The following is a 13750-nucleotide window of genomic DNA, read 5'->3' on the forward strand; positions in this document are numbered from 1 at the left end:
TTAGGCTCACAGGTATCCAAATGTAAAACTAATTCACATGAGGGGCTCACCCAATTCTCCCACTTTAATAATCACCCGTGCCTAACCGCTGGGAAGGGCGGTCCAAAGGGTTATGTTGCCAACAGTAATGTAACAACAATACTTAGTTTTAATAAAAAAAAGATAGTTTAGGGTGAGAAGAGACAAGGAGACACAAAGGGAGCAACTGCTGTTTTATGTGCGAAGTAAAAGACAGACACAAACATGGAAGTGAGGGCTTTGGGCTCCTTAAGGCCGTAACACACCAAGCAGATCATCGGCCGTCGGTTAATGTCGGGCCTTCGGTGAGCGTCTGTCAGCCTAGTTTTTGCGGTGTGTCCCGCACCGTCGGCACTTTCGGCCCCGCCGACAGTCGGAGACTGTCTGCAAAATAAATCACTCTAATTGGCTGTTCAGTTTGAGCGAATCACTGCACGAGAAGAGAAGCGGACGTGAGGAAAAACAAATGACTAAAATGAAGAGGGCCCACACAGAGTCTCTTTTCATTTTTGATCTTCATTTAAATCGGATCATTCATATACACGGATATTCTCACAACGACATGGCCACCTGGAATTAAGTGTCCAGTGAGACTGGTGTGAGCTCTCACACAGGCGCAGAAAGTGCATGCTAGCTTGCCGTTGGCTCTAGTCTTTGCAGTGTGTCCTAATGCTACTTTTTGACCAAGACGCAGGCAGCGTGAGCCCACGCAATAGTCTTCTCTGTCGCCACTGGTTATTTGATGTCTGTTTGGTGTGTCTGGGCCTTTAACGTCATGAAGTTGCAGTTCTGTCTGACAACCAGGTGAGTTGCCTTCCTCCTCTCTGCTTCCCAGGTGTGCTTAAGCTCTGAATCCTCCATTTACATCTCTCTATCTGTCTCTTAGCTTTATACACCTATCTGCCTGCAGTAATAGCTTTTAAGAGTCAAAGTCAAGGCCAAGCGCACAATGCACATATAAGCATATTATAAATACAAGTGTAATTGGCCAAGTGTGCTACCTCATTAGCCTTTGGAACGAACACGAGTATTGGTGCCTAATAACTGCGAGCTTAATGTGCTCCTAATTAGCCTCATAAGCCATTCACATGTTTTATTTGCTTTCTGCTTAGGTGAGCATTCAGTCTCAGTAGACCTATTACACCAAGAACAATAGCACCTTTGGAGTGCTTATCTGAGGAGAATCTCCAAAAATATCACAAGTATACCTGATGTTAGTGTGCTACCCACATGGGTTACTTTAAAATAGAAATTCACCCCGGGTAAATATGCAACATACAACTATGAGCAGAGTGCAGCTTGTGGGATAAGCCATTTCTTATAAACAATATGTTACAACATTGGGGGTAACGGGTCAACAGTAAGACAGCTGCTTTGTAAAGACTACAGAGAATGGGACATGATTAATATTCTCACTTGTACTGTATGTTTCTGTTGCACACAGTCTAATCTGTCTGTTTCATTTACTTGTGTGTCCCTATTATTCTTTTTCTTATAAAAAGGTTGTTTCGATACATAAATAAATGTAACTTGTAGGTGGGAATATAAACATGTATGGTTCTATGTATTCTATTCAGATGCAAGGCATCGCTTGGTGGCCACTTCTTAAGCTTTAAGTCTGACACAAAGTGCTAGATTAGTTCATGACTCACACAGCTGAGTTTTGTCTCCCCCACAGAGAGAAAGTATTACTAATTTTAATATGGAGGGGAAACACGGATTACTCATATAGTTGCCTTAAAACAGAATCTTACCTTCGCTAAATATGTTGCCAAGAATTATGAGTGTTGTGCAATGTGTTGGAAAAAGTAGGGCTGTCTAGCGTAGTTATTTTCCATGAGCAATAAATGACCCATTGAGAAAGGTGATGACGGTTAGAGGAGGAAGACGGCTATGTGAAGGCTGTCTTTATGGCTCTAACGCGGCTTTTGTTAAGTCTGAGTGCTGAGAGAAGTATGTAAAACATGACATCCTGCGAACATCTTGCATATACACGTATGACATTTTATCACAACCTTGGTTTGATAATCATTCTGACCTGAATGGACTGGCATACTGACTAAAGAGCTCATTTCAGAATGAGCCGGCAATAAAGCTGCTAGAGGAAAACATTTCTTGTCTCACTGCCTGGAAGAAAACATGCATGCTTGAAAAGCTTTATCCCCCGTACAAGTACTCTGAATGCAGCATTACAGGCTGTGATGACAGTAATGTAACGTCTTCTAGAAGCTACAGCCGTCTCACTGCCAACTGCAAAGTGATGTCAGTCTCACAAGGGAGATGGTGAGCTAGTTGCACGAGTCATATTGTGCTCGGAGCCTGTGAGACTAATTGGCTGGTCAATAATCTGAACAGCTGGGAAGGAGAGTGACCACCAGTTGCTCAGTTGAAACAAGCAGTGCAACAATCATTACAAATCAAGCTCCTCATTAAAGACATGATCTGTTAGCCATAGTTCAAAGAGCATTCTCTTACTCCCCTTGTTTATTTCTAACTACAGTATAATGCGTTCCAGCTGGGGGGGGTTTGTAAACTCTGGGATGCAAATCAGATTGTGCCATGATTTTACTTAAGCATACTCGCACATTCCAAAGTTGTATCATTTTCTACTACAAAGTCGTCCTGCAGCAAAACGAAGCAGAGGACATTTCTTCCGGTAGTAGAAAATGAAAAGCGAAAATGCAACAGAGGTGCCAATTGCTCCCCAAAAACTATTACCGGTAATATACAAAGCAGGGCTGTGGACTCACTTCTCGACGACGAATGATGAGTCATGAATGCTCTCAGATTTTACCGGTTTGATTCGAGAGGACATTCCCCAAGCACAAAGATTTAAAAATGTTGCCATTTAAAATATGTGGCTTGTTGGAGGTGTATAAAAACAACTTTGCCTTTCACCATTTCAAACTTTAAGCATCCTGACTGAGGTAAGTGTGTGATAATCTGTTGATGATGCTAAAGAGTTTGCATTGATAGCCAAGCTGCTGATTCCATCACTGTATGAGACTTACAATCTGATTTAAAGAGAGAATTCTGAGCGAGTAAAATCAAACAGAAGGATGGGCTACGCTTATACTATTTGTCGTCAGAAAAATCCGAATGAATAATGCTGACCAAATGCCCAATCAAATATGTCCCTTGTGTAAAAATACTAACGCTGTACTGTCCACGATGGTTACGGTCACTTGAAAAGGCATAAGTGACTTACTAAAAGAGTTAAAACAGTAACGACACAACAGGCGTTGAGAAAAAGAGTGGGAGAGAATATGAGCAATTGAGAGGAAGAGAAAAAGAGACCAGGTCGGACACAAAATGGCATTTAGCATTTATCCTGACTACAGCTTTATGCTAAACTGCTTCAGTTCATCATGTTATATTATTGTATTGCTCTGTGTGTGTGTGTGTGTGTGTGTGTGTGTGTGTGTGTGTGTGTGTGTATTTAATAACTTATTTTGGGGCCATAAATAACCTGCCAGTTATACAGGCAAGCGGGGGAGGATGAGCACTTTTCTAACTTTTTTCTTTCAGGACGCTCACTTTCAGATGATTTTTTCTACCTTATTAAATCAACAAAGCCTAGAGGTTAGAGATGCAGGACACTCACCACAACCCCACCACAGCTACATCTACTGCACTGCTCTGTCACTGAACGTCTCCCAGGTGTTACTGTGTTTGACTGAACCGATGAGCCACAGAGACCGTGGTGACTACCTGACATTCCCTGGCAAAATAAATGTTTGGAGAACGCTATGTTGAAAGAATTCAATAATTCATCATTTTGATTATTTCTGTGTAGCTTTACCTAACTCTGGCAATAAGTACACTGTCCTCAGGTCAAACAATGCAAGACAGAACTCTGGGAAAAATAAATCTCCCTCGCTCACTTTCACTCTCCCCTTCCTTGTCTGTACTTAACCTCTCATGACAAGTGTTTTCAATAAGGCAGTCTGATGACAGCCTCTCCACACACACACACACACACACACACACACACACACACACACACACACACACACACACACACACACACACACACACACACACACACACACACACACACACACACACACACACACACACACACACACACACACCGTGAAGACGGTGTGTCCGTATGTGCATATGTATTAACGTGTATACTTTCTGTGTGTAGCTGTGTGTACATATATATATATGTATGTGCGAGTCTGTGAATGGCCTGTGAACAGTCACAGCGACACAGGTCTGTCGGGGAGGATAACAGTGAGTCGTCTTATCACCCACAAGCCAGACAAATACACACAGACACAGACACACAGTGGGATAATATTCCACCTCATATCAGCTATACATCAAGGGAGGCGGGGGGTAGGAGCGAAGAGCTAAGGCAGTAGAGGCATGGAGGATGAGGAGGGAAGGTTGAAGATAAAAAAGTAAGTGCAAAAGGGAATGTAATGAGAAAAGAAAGATAAAGAGAGAGGGGGGGGGCAAAGGGGAGAGTACTGTTATGACAGCATTTGTCTCTGGAGATAAAGAGTGATGAAGAAAGGCCAGGGATGAATGACCAGATAAGAGCCAATTAGCAGTTCGACAGACTGTCCAGAAACCAAAAGGTCTAACTATTTAAGCAACAGTTGTCCTGATACAGCGGTCAGAACACAGAGATTTTTGCATGTTTCAGTTCAGTCACACAGCAGTCAATGAGTGAGACAATGCCTGACTAGGAGACTAAAGCCATCTTCACTTACGAGATGGATGGTTGCAAGGCTTCACGCCACCTGACAACTCAAGACAGTTGTGGAGGGAGTACTCGACACACTGTAGGTAAACCAGCCATAGGCAGATGTTCATTTAGGACCCTAACCCTTGAACAGCATGCTAATGTGAGGCATCCGTGTTTGATTTTCAGGGACTTGTAACACCATGGCACGTGTTATTATTCCATGCATGTAGCTTTTTCAATTTCATAGCATAAAGACTTTTATTTTGTATTTGTTTAAGCCTTTTGGGAACATTTTTGTTCAGAGTGATACAGAAGTGTTTACATGTTTCCTTTTTTCTTTTTATGAAAATAGTATTACTGTCTGTTTAAAATAAATAGAAAGAAACATCATTATGCATTTGGTTTTATTCCTCTGTAACATTATCAAACTCGCACCGAACCGTGACTCCTAAAATGGGCATATGAACCGAGCACCGATTTGAGTAATTACCAAAAAACTTTGATATGGCATGAATGTGCCATGAAGTCCTAAATAACTTGCTAAATTAATAAACACTCAGTTACAAAGAGTTGACAAATGAAGGAATGAATTAGTAACCGACTGAATGACTACATAACTGACATGTTATCAAATGAGTGATCAGTGTTTGAGTGACTGATTGAATGCAATTTACAAAGTGATCAACTGACAATAACCAGTGTTTAACTGGTTGATAGTGGCTAACTAGCATATAACACTGTATGTAACCAAGTGACATTCAGGGGTTGTGTCAGAGTAGCAGATTTAAATGAGTGAATGACTAATTGAATTACCCGACTGCATATTATTAAGAAACTGACTACCTGACTGAGCAAAAGAGAGAAAGACATTTTCAGAAGGAGCAACTGCCTATACCTCTGATGAATGACTTTGAGAACTTAATGTTCGCATCAACAAGGAAACACGCTGCACTCCTCTCAGATTTAATAAGGCTGGCCAAGAAATTAGCCACATAAATGTCAGGAAAATGGCAAGAAGAAGGGAGGGACAAGGGGAAGGAGGAAGAAAGCAAAGAGAACAAGGGAAGGACCCGATGGAGGAGAAAATTAGTGAACAAGGTAAAAGAAAAGAGAAATAATTTCATGACACCACATGATTATAGAAATGTCAAAAGAAAAAACTACAGGGGAGGTGACGCAGGAGGGAAAAGGGGTGGACAACAGGATGGAAAGCGGTAGATGAAAATCCTTTTGCCACAGAAGTGTTGGAAAGGGGGGGGGGGGGGGGGAAAGGAGGAGGAGAGGGAGGAATAACTGAGGAGGAAAATGACTTGGTAACAAACGCCATCAGTCATTGGAAAAGCAGGCCTGACACCACTGCATCAATAATTCAGATGACTACCGCTAATGAGCGAGATCCAAACAAATCACCCCTGAATTTACTGGGAGAACATTGAAACATTTCCTGTGCAAAATATGGCACCATTATAGCTGCAGTTTGGGCTGTATTGGCAGCCGGAGGGGAAAGGGGGTTGGATACAATAAAAGTGAACATGCATGCATGCATAAAAGAGGAAAAACAAGTAGGAAAAGACCTATTTGGCACAAGACAGAAATAAAGGCAGAAATAAGATCAGCGATAAAGAAGCAGTGGAAGGAGAATGTGTCGTCTCTGTGTGAGCGGTGACGGTGGAAACGGCTGGAGTGCAGGAGACACAGAAATGTAAAGACAAACCCAGATAGCCTTAGCTGGTAGAACTAAGCCTAGATCAAACCCACTGTGGTGTCTGGCGTTGGACAGATGACTGTAACGAACACGCACTGCAGACACAGAAAGCAACTTTCTTCCTCCCAACTCACCTACACAGCAGGGGCCAATATTAAAACTACAATCCACGTTTCCCCACACGGCATGATAACAGGCACTCATTTTTACAGCATGGTTATTTAATGGCGACAATTAGCTATCTTTTCTCACACAGTACCTGCCTGTACTATTAAATCCATGGGCAAAGACTGCGTTAACGCTGAACTATGGTTTATTCTCCAATGAACAGGTCAAACAGAAAACCAAGAGTCAATAGTGCTTACACAGTGTTTAGCTTCATAAGCCCCAGTCTAAACTCAGCAAGTGGCTTGGGTTATGCCCTGAAGGGCCAACCCGGTAGTTTATTGCGCCTCTGTGTGCAGAGGTAGGCTCTTATTATTCCGATCCACTTATTGGACTGGTCCCCGGGTGTGGTAGCAAGCCCACTACTTTGAAATCTCTATCTCTCTGTAGATATATAACTCTCAAGATATATAATTCTCCTTGCCTCAGACCTGCTGCCCTGGACTTTTTTTCCCTCTTTACCTCCCCTGACTCCATAGGCCTAGGTATAGGAAGTGCTTACATTGGTTCTTTCTTTGTGCTGTAGTCAGCCTTAAGACAGAAACACAACACAAGCTAGATATTATATCTAGCAGAGCTGGGTGATGAATGAGGAAGTATTGAAGGGATATAAATATATTTTTTCTCTCCACAACTATTTCTTCCACCCCCTGAGGGGCATATAGCAGGATTTAAAACAGGCAGGGGTCCATCGCTGCTGACCTAACTTGTTTTTGTTCTTCTTTTTTTATTTAAATGTATTTATTTATCACCCCATGTTTAGCACACTCATGATCAACTGAACTTTCTCCTCAACTTTTCCTAATCTCAGACTATTTGTATCTTTATCTATGTACTCATCTGTCCTAAGGGACAATAAGGGAAATGAAAATGTTCTTCGCTTGCTTACATATTAAACTTTCTAGGGCATAAATAACGGTTCAGAACATACAGAGTCACGTTGACGTGTTAAAATCTGATGATGCTACATTGGGTTAGCTCTTAGCAGCCGGAAACAGAGGTGCTATTGACTTGCATTACGATGTTGTTAAAGTTCTATTCAGTAAAAATGCAAACTAGATTTTGATTTATGGATTACACCATTAATAGCACAACAGCAACAATGAACACTTTGATCCGGTCATATCAAACTCTCATTGTATTCCGCACAGTAACATTGTTTCATTCGCTGTGACACGAGCCGTAATGGGGAGAACGAGCGTGTTTCATTACTGTGACTATTCTGTGCAGTCACCATATCGAGTGGTTTCATTCATGAGCTGGCATCCACAACAACTGGCCCGGCCAACATGTTGTTACAGGCAGCAGTCACCTACACGGTGTAGCCTACACAGGAAAGATCTGGCTTTACTATGAATGTCCTGCGTGGCATTGGTTGAGTTTTGTTCCCCCTCATACATTTCTGCTCTCAACAGATAGAGACGAGAGCAGGTGGTTAGCCTCGGAAATAAGAACCGCTCCGGCTCGGACTCACTTAAGGTGGGCTCACCGGCTTTTCTCCTTTTAGTGACAAGATACTTCTCTGAATTGTGTTCAGCTCGTTTCAAATGGCATTAAATCAATCAAAATCCTGATTGTCAGGTAACGGTTAAACGGTTAATTATTAACATTCCTACTGTGAAGCAAATGCAATGCAGATAGATTAGCCACCAAAGGCCAACTCCTTGCTTGAAATATGTTTTAAATTCTGCTCCAAAAGAGTGTAGATCATGGAAGAAGATACAACACAGTATCTTCTCTGCCATATGATCAGTGACACTAGCAAATAAGTTAAACAGAAGTAAATCCAAATGCCAAACAACAGAAATTCCTAAATTACATTCCAACTGAACTGAAATGTTAATGTCAGAAGTCTCTTCTGCTCTTTGTCTCAGCCCTCACCCTCTCACCCTCTCACCCTCTCACCCTCTCACCCTCTCACCACACTGCAGAGGCATTTACAAATGCATTTAGTGCACCAGTGAAATAAAGACGTGATCTAGTCTCTGCCATGTAGCGGTCATTCTAACAACAATGAGTAAGTAACAAGAGAACCAAGGTGAGGGAATGAAACAAGGGCAAACAAATACAGTAAACAATGCTTTCAATACGGACTTAAGATTTAAATATTGTTGTAAGAAATACAAATGTTAATGTTGGAATGTTTTCAGAACAACCTTAATTTACTTAACCTTTTAACCTTAAGCCCTACCCAGCCCTACAGTTTAGAGCTAAAGCTTGTAATGGCCAGGGCAGGATGAAGGGCAGTGAGGGAGAGAGAAGTTGGTGAGATGAGTACAAAATTCTGCTTCACCATTTTGTCCATTTCCAGCTAAATAAGATCTTCCTTCGCCTTCTCCACCTCCTCTGCCATGGCCCCAGGCAGGCAACTGGGAAAGAACATTTTTCACATTACAACCCCTCAATATCTCTCCTGTGGCTCATCGAAATAATGTGTGTGTGTGTGTGTGTGTGCACGTGTCTGTGTGTAGCACGTGTGGCGAGCTCCTGCCTGCTCCTTGGTAACGAGTCATACAGGATGGAACAAAGTTAAAAGTTAGTGGACACCATATTGAACTTAATGGTTTAAAGATAATGGCAATGTCAATGACAGAGAAGCAAACTAATAACAGCCGGATACATTACAGCTAGGTAAGTAATGGAGAAACGCTCTCTCTGTCACTCATTAGATAATGCAGAGGTGTCCTTGAGCCGGTGAGTGCCTAACAGCACACTGTGGCTATAATGGGCAGCTCCCTGGTGTTTTGTGAATGTGAATCAAGGCATTGCTGAAAATAACCACTGACCTCAGCAGATTGTCCCTGGGTAAAAAAAATAAATGTTAACAAAAAAGAACTGGAGATTATTTATTAATAACTGAAGTGTCAAACTTTTTAATTGTTTTTATTCATCTACAGGACTACAGTAGGCTTTGTCCCTCAAAGCTTATGATAGACAAATATATTTAAAGCAGAACGCCGGATAAACGAATGAGAGTGTGATCTTCTTTGGTGTTGAAATATGAACAGCTCTTGCACCAACAAAATGTCTTAAAGTACCGTCGTGGAAAAGACAAGTAATGAAAAAAGAAGTTTATCTATCTGCTGCATGTAAATATAAGTTGTGTTTCAATTCACACACACACACACACACACACACACACACACACACACACACACACACACACACACGTACGTCTTCATAAATAAAGTGACTCAAGTTAATGGTGGCTTTATATAATCCTTTAAACTGTCTCTATAGCTCACTTATACAATAGTAAGAAAATGAATATGGCTAAAGATGTTAGTGTATTATATGAGAAAAACACTTTGCTAAATGTTAACTTTACGAGTGAGAAATGTGCGCTTATCTGGCACAGCTTCACCCCAATGGTTCTGGCACATTCCGTACACACACACCTCGCAAGCCATCGACGTTAGTGATGGAAAAAATGAAGTGTTTACAGCGAACTGCAGGGCAAATTTGTCAGAGTCAATTATTCATTCAATCTCTCTCTCATTCAAATGCCTTCAGTGGTTAATCTGTCCATTTATTCATCAGTTTGTTCTTCCACTCAGTCAGCTATTTCTTAATCCATTTGTGGAGATGTTCAATTCTTTATTCATTCATTCAAATATTTGTTCACTTGTCATGCAATTGTCCATGCATTCCATCATTTATTAATTCCGCAGTTTGCCCATTCAATCAATTTTCTATTCATATGCAACTGCAAGAGAGGTGCAGATGAGGTGGTGCAACAGTAGTTACAATAGCACTGTGACTTGGTTAAATGTCCTTGGTCCACAAAAAAATAATAAAACAAACTCAGGCTGCACGCTAAATGTTGATGATTTGAGACCTCGAATTTCAACCTCATGTTGACAGTTGAAGCATCAGACTTTTTCTTTCACTAACTCATTGTACACAGGATAACAGCGTAGCAGCTTACAAAGATTTACAAAATATAATATTGTGCTAAAAATTATCCAAATGCAAACTTAACTTTAGGGAGAGTGCCAACGCAGAGCGCACAAAATATTAATAAAACATAAAGAAGTTAAACTAGGCTCAACTTTTGCTGCAACGCAAACTCATTGTAGTTCTGGGGCGACATGCAGCACAATTTGATCTCAAGTGAAATCTCACAGCATAATAACCTATAGATAACGACAACTCCACATGTTCCCTTCGTTTTAGTGCAAAAAAGTACAAGTACATTCTGAAAATGTTCAAACTTGATCTTTTTACAAAACATTATGAACAACCTGAAATTTATTAAGAAAAAAAGGTGCAATTTCAACAATAGTATTAGTTTTTCATTTACACATGTGTGTTACAACTTACAGATCACAGTGTATCTACAAAGGCTTTTACTTTATGATCAAAACAACTAATTTTTACACTTTGCAAAGTCATCCGCATGTTTGACACTCCTGATCTAGATGCTTTGTTGTGTGTAGTGGTCTGTATCAATCAAATACATTGATTGATAGATACAGACTAAATGCTGGATTTCTACTGTTTATGTTGTGATTGTCATGGTAACTTTCCAGAGCTGTAAAATCCTGTGTGTGAGTATTACCGCTGTGCAGTGTTTTAGAGTCTGATAAGCCTTTAAACGCATTAATCTGTTATTCCAACTGGATTTACTGGAATATGTTACTGGTCTCACCGGCACCAAAACAACATGCCACTATCATGCAGCCCCCTGCGTCGCTTTATCACAGGGCTGTTTCCGGTCTGAATCCAGTTCTGCCAGGAGCCATGAGCTGCACCACAGTGTGTTAGGACTTTATTACCAAACTATGATGAGGACAGAGAGTTTTATTTTTATTTTTGAATGTGTAAAAGTCACAAATTATGCTTGTTAGATGGCAGTAAAGGCACAAAACATGAGCCACGAAGATAAAACCTCTGCGTTCACATGTAAGCTGTTTAGTGAGGGACAACTGCCATAAATACTTTAGTTTGATAAACTAATCTAACAGTCTTTGTGAAATGATTGCAAACTCCAGAGAAGCTAATATTGGAACTCGAGTAGGCCTTTAAAATTGTCCAAAATGTACTTTCACAACCAAATGAATAATATAGTAACTATAATATTTCTAGATAATAAAAATGCAATGGTAATAATGTTTAGTATTTTAGTTATAGATAACTGAACAAACGAGCAGCACATAAATAAAAGAAAAACGCTGTTTCATTGCGCATCATAAACGTACATGGTAAAGTATTACCTTGTGAAAGATATAGTGGCTTTGATTTAAATTATTTTAAAAGTATCACACGATGCATAAACACACAAATAAATGAGTAATAATCAGAAAAAATCTATTCGATTATTATATATTGCGCATTGCATTTCCACTGTCAGGGTTACAGAGTCCATTCTAAGAGAGCTAATTAGTAATATAACCAAAAACATATTTATAAGTCATTGATTTCAGTCGATTCAACACGAACCAGGTGCTAACATGAACCGTATGTTGGAAACCCGGATCAGCCCAGTGACAGATGTCAGATTGAGCAGATAGAGCACAATAGCTTCCGCCTCACTTCCCTTTCAGCACATATATCACCATATTTAAATTAAATAACCACATAACGATCTCTTACTCTAAACCCGCAATAGTAATAGGCTGTTCCGATGCACTACAACAACCTAATTCAGCTAGCATGCAGCTATGTATTGTGGTTAATGTGAGATTCTCGCCAGTATCGTCTAACGTCACAGTTAAGCTACTGAGAAGTAAAACACAGCACTTCCTGCATTGACGAACTTCAAAATAAAATATGTTATTAGCGACAACTCAGCAATGTCTTGCAGTGACGTTAGTGAAGCTTTAACACATACAATGTCATTATAAATACGTGGGATATTTTAGTAGTCCGGACCAAATGTACTTTTCATAGAATACTGTACACACATAGCTAACGTTAGCTACATTAGCTTGCTATGCCTACCTATGCATGTACACGTGTCATAATATGGAGAATCATTATCACACAGGAAAGAGTCCATCACAAAACGTATAAAAGACTACTTGTAAACTATGACTCTTTCATTTACATCAAACAAGAGGCATTTATTGTTCGCTAAACAGTGGATAACCAGATCGTCGCTGCGACAAACTTCCTGTTTATCCTGACTAATGCGCTCTAGCTTAACGCACAACAGCAGATTCAACCTGCACACTCATATCATTAAACGGCACAACAATATTTGCTGAAAATCCCATTTAAGATGTTAAAACGTTACCTCCTTCTTCTTTTGTCCTCCCCCGGGTGGTAGACATAGCAGCAAGAGGAAGAAAACAGACAGGACCGGCAGGTTAACGAAGGATTTAGCCCAAACAGACGCCATGACGGAAGGATGCTCTGACTGCGAGACACGTCTCCGACAAGTGATTGGATGCTGAGTCGACCAATCAACGGAAAGAGATTTGAAGCACGGAAGCCTCTGGGATTTGTAGTTGTTTAGGATGACATAAACTTACTAACAAGGTATTTTATATTCAAAGTCATACTTTTCATTTCAACTTAGGGGAAGCCTCTATTGTGAACTGTATAAGACATTATAGTTAATGGTCGTTATAGCTGGTCCTTAACAATGAGCAATAATTGTAATACACTGCATATGCTATGTATAGGCTACTGTAATAACCTAATAACTTGGCATCCTCACCTGAACAGGTCAGGTTGAGAAAAGGGAATGCTAGCTGAAATTCTAATTTATTCAGTAGTAGAATAATGAAAAGAAAAGAAAAATAAATGGCAATGGACATTGATTAGAATGCCCTCAGATGATTAATACAACAGATTTTATTGTAGACATTAATTACGGGGTAAAGTTAATGTCATTTTGTACAATAGAAGGGTAATAGGGTGCATTAAACATGCATTTATAATTTAAACCCACAACATTATGGTTGACCAAATATGTTTATTAACCAGGCTTTTAATGCTTTCCAAAGCACATCAAGTGTCAAACAAAGAATTATATGAATGGTCATTCAAAGACCCTAATAAAAGATTATCAGTATTCTTGGAAAGTACATGCTGCCATTTTTTTTAGTTTAGTTAATTTTATTATTTTTCCATTGGGAATGTGTTTTATTTTCAGAACAGTTGAAATGAGTAAGATGGCTAAGCGAAAAGTTCCCCTTGATTAAGTTACTGAT

At 40.1% G+C, this 13750-nt stretch overlaps 1 protein-coding gene across 1 annotated transcript in view; it reads right to left on the reverse strand.

The window, feature by feature from the left end:
- The window catches only part of tusc3 (tumor suppressor candidate 3), a 63960-nt gene extending 51001 nt beyond the window's left edge, over window positions 1–12959 (reverse strand). Inside the window, exon 1 of the mRNA XM_029439234.1 lies at window positions 12829–12959. Coding sequence (XP_029295094.1) covers window positions 12829–12933 — 105 coding nt within the window. The 5' untranslated portion in view covers window positions 12934–12959. The remainder of the gene's footprint in view (window positions 1–12828) is intronic.
- Window positions 12960–13750: the final 791 nt, after the last annotated feature.

This window comes from Cottoperca gobio, chromosome 1 (genome assembly GCF_900634415.1).
Source record: "Cottoperca gobio chromosome 1, fCotGob3.1, whole genome shotgun sequence".
Classification (NCBI taxonomy): domain Eukaryota; kingdom Metazoa; phylum Chordata; class Actinopteri; order Perciformes; family Bovichtidae; genus Cottoperca; species Cottoperca gobio.